Source organism: Peromyscus eremicus, chromosome 7, assembly GCF_949786415.1.
Source record: "Peromyscus eremicus chromosome 7, PerEre_H2_v1, whole genome shotgun sequence".
NCBI classification, from domain to species: Eukaryota; Metazoa; Chordata; class Mammalia; order Rodentia; family Cricetidae; genus Peromyscus; species Peromyscus eremicus.
The window spans coordinates 19478687-19483472 of NC_081422.1; the positions used below are offsets into that span (position 1 = coordinate 19478687).

The 4786-nt window shown below is 39.2% G+C and overlaps 1 protein-coding gene across 1 annotated transcript in view; it reads left to right on the forward strand.

Annotated features, from left to right (window-relative positions):
* Bmper (BMP binding endothelial regulator) overlaps positions 1-4150 on the forward strand; it is a 257107-nt gene extending 252957 nt beyond the window's left edge. Inside the window, exon 15 of the mRNA XM_059266725.1 lies at positions 2777-4150. Coding sequence (XP_059122708.1) covers positions 2777-2958 — 182 coding nt within the window. The 3' untranslated portion in view covers positions 2959-4150. The remainder of the gene's footprint in view (positions 1-2776) is intronic.
* Positions 4151-4786: the final 636 nt, after the last annotated feature.

Genomic DNA, 4786 nt, shown 5'->3' on the forward strand with positions numbered 1-4786 from the left:
GTCCCATCACATGTTGCTCCTTGGGCAGCTCGCTGGTGTCTCCTCACTTTCTTTCTGTCTCTCTCTTTGAATTTCCCACCCTGCCTCTCAGCTGCCTTGCCATAGGCCAAACGGCTTTATTTATCAACCAATCAGAGCAACACATATTTGCAGCATACAGAAAGACATTCCCCCATCACGGATCTAAGTGTTTCCTGACAGCCTGAGGAGTAGAAGTAAATTATGAAAAGTTTAACCAATGGAATGTAAAATTATGCTGTGACTGGAGGTCATGACATATAGCACTTGGGGATAGAAGAGTGGTTTTCTTATTCACTGTATGATTTTACATCTAGGCACACTCAAATTAATGAAAGTATGTTTAAGAGACAAAGACTTTTCAAGGTTATGAATAGGCTGTAAAGAACTAATAAAGAGAAGCACAGTGTCCTTTATTAATAACAGACAAGCTGTTACCTCCTCTGGGCCTAATAGGCCAGGGAGGAGTTCACTCTTGGAGACTGGGGACAGAGAGAGTCTTGTAATGAAGACTTTCTGAAAGGAGAAATGGCCTATGGTGACCAACTGCAGGCCAATGTGAGGGGTAGAAGCATCTGCCCCCACTCTATTCCCGTCAGTCTCAGTGGTGGTACCTATGCAAAGAAAGCATCTGCTCATAGAGGACAGAGCACAGCACAGGACAAGTAAAGAAGGGTGGAATGGATTCAAAAGGACAAGCATAAATGTCCACTCGCCTGCCTCATTCCTTTGTTGAGCAAGTATTTACTGATGGCCTTTATGCTGAACATGCTCTGTATCTGCCAAAATGAGTTAGTTTGTTAAGCTATAGTGATAGACCAGGCAGAAAGCTCTGTTCTCAGCAAGATTACATTCCACTGACAGATTGTAAACACTAGACCATTCAGGTCAAAGCAGGTGTAAAGAAGAAGGGAGGAAGAGACAGTGTAAAAGGGTAGAGAATGTGTAAAAGGGTAGAGGAAGTGACAGTTGAGAAGACACCTCAAAAAGCTAAGAGGCCAAGCCAGCCATAGGAATCAATAAAACAGTTGCAATATAATGACAGGTAATAGTCACTAGTAACTCATTCTCTGATGTGGATCAGACAGATGACAAGTGGTTGATAACAGTTTATATTTAATAATTTCCAGTTTTTCATATGGATGAATAAGAGACTAGATGCTAAGTAAATATGCCATGGTTTAATAGGGACCCATGGAAAAAACAATTTTGAAGTCAAATGTTTGTGTGTGTAACTAGATGTTCATGTGTGTGGTTGCACATATGTACATGTGTGGAGTTCAGAGGTCAATGTTGTGTGTCTTTCTATGTGGCTACATTAGCTGGTGAGAAAACTCCAAAGACCTGCCTGTCTTTTCTCCCCTGTGCTGTGGTTACTTACATGTGCTACCACATCCAGCCTTGGGGTGTCGGGAACTTGAACTAAAGTCCTCATGTTTGTACAACAATCACTTGACCCATGGAACCATCTCATCTGCCCAAGAGGAAAATATTCTATAGTTGGTAACATTCAAATGATTCTCAAAATTGTTCCAAACAACTCATGATAAGGAAGCATGTATGAGAAACAATTGGTAACTCCTGACTGGCCACATCTTTGCTCATTTGGTTTTAACTAGAGCTATGGACATTCTTGGGGCCATCATAGAACTTGTTTCTTATTAACTCACTATTAGTTAAATATGGACAAATATCAATGCTTATGGTAATTTTAAATATATCATTCAAAAGACTTAAAGTAAGGTCTGTAAAAACAAACAGTTCTAAAGTTTATGGTTGCAGAATCAGTCCTTCAGTGGGTATTGTCTTCACACTGCACAAACTAAAACAGAGAAATTAAACCAAGGAAAATCTACTTCCTAATGTTATTAGTTTTGTTTGAAGTAATTTCAAATGAAGTGTGGAGTCTTGTTGGTGTTTTGGGAGAATCCCTGCTCTGAATTCCTACATGTGTCTGATTCCCATTGCTGAGAAGGAGTCACAGCTCCATTCTTTGTCATTGGGGCTAACACAATTGGAAAGGTCATGAATCTTCCAGAATGTTTTTATTATTGTTTTCTGATAAGTCTTTTCATGGATTTTCAGTATCTCAGAAAATATTATCCAGATCATTTCAGTTCTAAGTTAACAAAGATATCAAGTTGGTAGGACTCACCTAAGTCATCATATCCCCTTTGCACTCTCTGACCCAGCCAGCTGCCCTTCTGTGGTCACACATCTGATTCTTCTACATCCGGAACTATCCCACTCTTTCTCTAATTTGCCTCAAGTTGATTCATTCAATACATGATCACTTTGACTTAAAATGTGCCACGTATTTCCAACATTCTCAAATTTTTTTCTGTGTGTAATTCCATACTTTGGATATTTAAATAGTTGTATGTAATGATTTTCTTCATCATAACTCAGTAACAGGAAGGATTGATTATTCATGGTTAAATTGTCATGGTATTCTTAGTAAATAAATAAATAATCTTACTAATTTCCCAACAGTCTTACAAATTTTTGATCTCTCTTACCTGGGAATGGAAGGCCTTGATTACTATCATTTTTGTTTTCAGGTTCATTGGCCCAGGAGACAGGTCTTTGGGCCTTTGGGTTTGTTCATTCCCCTAATGTTCACAGAATGTAAACTGTTCCTTATTCCCTCATTGAAATGTAAACCTGAACTTTGTGGCAGAGCCCACAAGGTTTGTCTCGGAAAGAGGGTGAGCTAGCGTGGCCTGTTATTCACAACCGCTTTGTTTCCTCTTTTCAGCTACTCAGTGCAAACACGGGGCTGTGTACGATACCTGTGGCCCGGGCTGTGTGAAGACCTGTGACAACTGGAATGAGATTGGCCCATGCAATAAGCCATGCATCGCAGGTTGCCACTGTCCAGCCAACTTGGTCCTTCATAAGGGAAGATGCATCAAGCCAGTCCTCTGTCCTCAGCGATGACCTTTGTTCCAGTCCATAAGACTTTGAAATCTAGTGTCTCTGACACTGACATGGAAGAGCCAATGAAGGACTGTAGTATTTGCGTGCCTGATCCCGCAAATACACAGAGTATATATGTGTGTATATATATATAGATATATAGATATATTCAAAACATTTCATCATTTATATAAACTATAGGTGGATTATTATATGTATATTTTTTGCTATAAGACATGTATTATTTCTAGAATCCTAATATCTAAGCCATTGGATGCATCATATAAATATACAGGTGCTTTTAATTTAATAATAAGGTGGCATGCAGACCTATCAAGTGTCTTTAACATTGCATACATGTGTCATTCTGAGGACATTTCCTAAGAGCCCCCACGCCTGCCTACATTAATTTAAGATTTGAGTCAGGATCTTTGAGTGGGATGCTTTTTGGAGAAGGGCACTTTGTCTAGGGGCATTTTATGTTTCCAAAGACTGGAATGTATGCCAGAGAAAGAAGGCATGAGATTGGAGACAGGCCCGAATGAGTGCAAACCCAGGAGGAAGCTCTCAGACCTCATTGGGTCATAGCTGGATATTGTTTCCAAAACTGGATAGTTGCCAAGAAATATGTATTTTTCACTAGGGTATTGCCAAAAAAATCAAGTTATTTCTTTTCATTTTTGCATAGCTCATGAGTCCCTTCATTATTTATGTGTGTGTGATGGATGTGGCCATTTGTATGTCATGCACTGAAGTCAAAGGGTGTCTGGATGACATTGTTATGAGCATGAGAAGATTTTTGGAGAAATCATTGCACAATGCATAAGGAAATAGTAATTTCTCTGGGTCTCGGGGCAATTTTGGACGGGCACATCCAGTCAGTAGCTAGAGGCAATTTTGTCACTATCCTATGTAAAAAATGAGAGCTTTGTCTACCCTGGCTCATCACTGTCCACGCTTGTTTGTGGATATTCCTATGTTGCAGATATCGGGCAGGAAGAAGGATTTGCTGGCCAGTTGTTGAAGTCTCATTCCAAAAGAGAATTGTTTCTCTAGTTTCTCTAATTTACTGATGTTACTAATGGTTATTATTTTCTGTTGAATAAGGAAAAATGTCAAAAAACAAAACCAAAACCCACCAAACCCACTGATGTCAAAAAGTAAAACGTTCTGCGTTGTAGTAAATAAAGGGCTTAAAATTTAAGCAAATACATTTTTCCTCCTGGTGTCGTGTGTTGTATTTCATAAATTAGTTAAATTAACTCTAGTTATTCAATGTAAATAATTTTACTTAGATATAACTTATATGCCCTACATTAGCTTTCTTTTAAAATAAAACACATTTTGAATAAATAATAGAAAATACTAAAAAAAAATGTTAGAGCACTACCCTTGCATATTAAAGGCATATATGTTGATTTTACATACATTGCTGACAGCTAAGGTGTTAATTTGGATTTTTTCTCTCTGGAATACTTCTTGTGTGTGAATCTGTGGATAACTAATGCTCAGTGTCATGGTGATTGATGACACCAGAGCATCTGGTCCTATCACCGCTGGCTGCTGTACTTTGTTCCTAACCTGTCCTACTGTATGCAGCTTGACCCAGCCAAGGACTTTCTACAGTGAAGCACTTTACATGTGCTCGGGGTTGAGTTGTCTGTGACCTGGTAAACACTCTTTAAGCACCTGGACCGTACTCATGTAACACAAAGGGACTACATCATGTTGTGAGCAGGGTGGAGATTCACAGACCTGAACATCCCTACCTCTATAGCAGACCTTGTCACTAAGGACCCAGGAAATGCATAAACAGTAATCCTGGGGTACTGGAGCTCTCAAACATTTC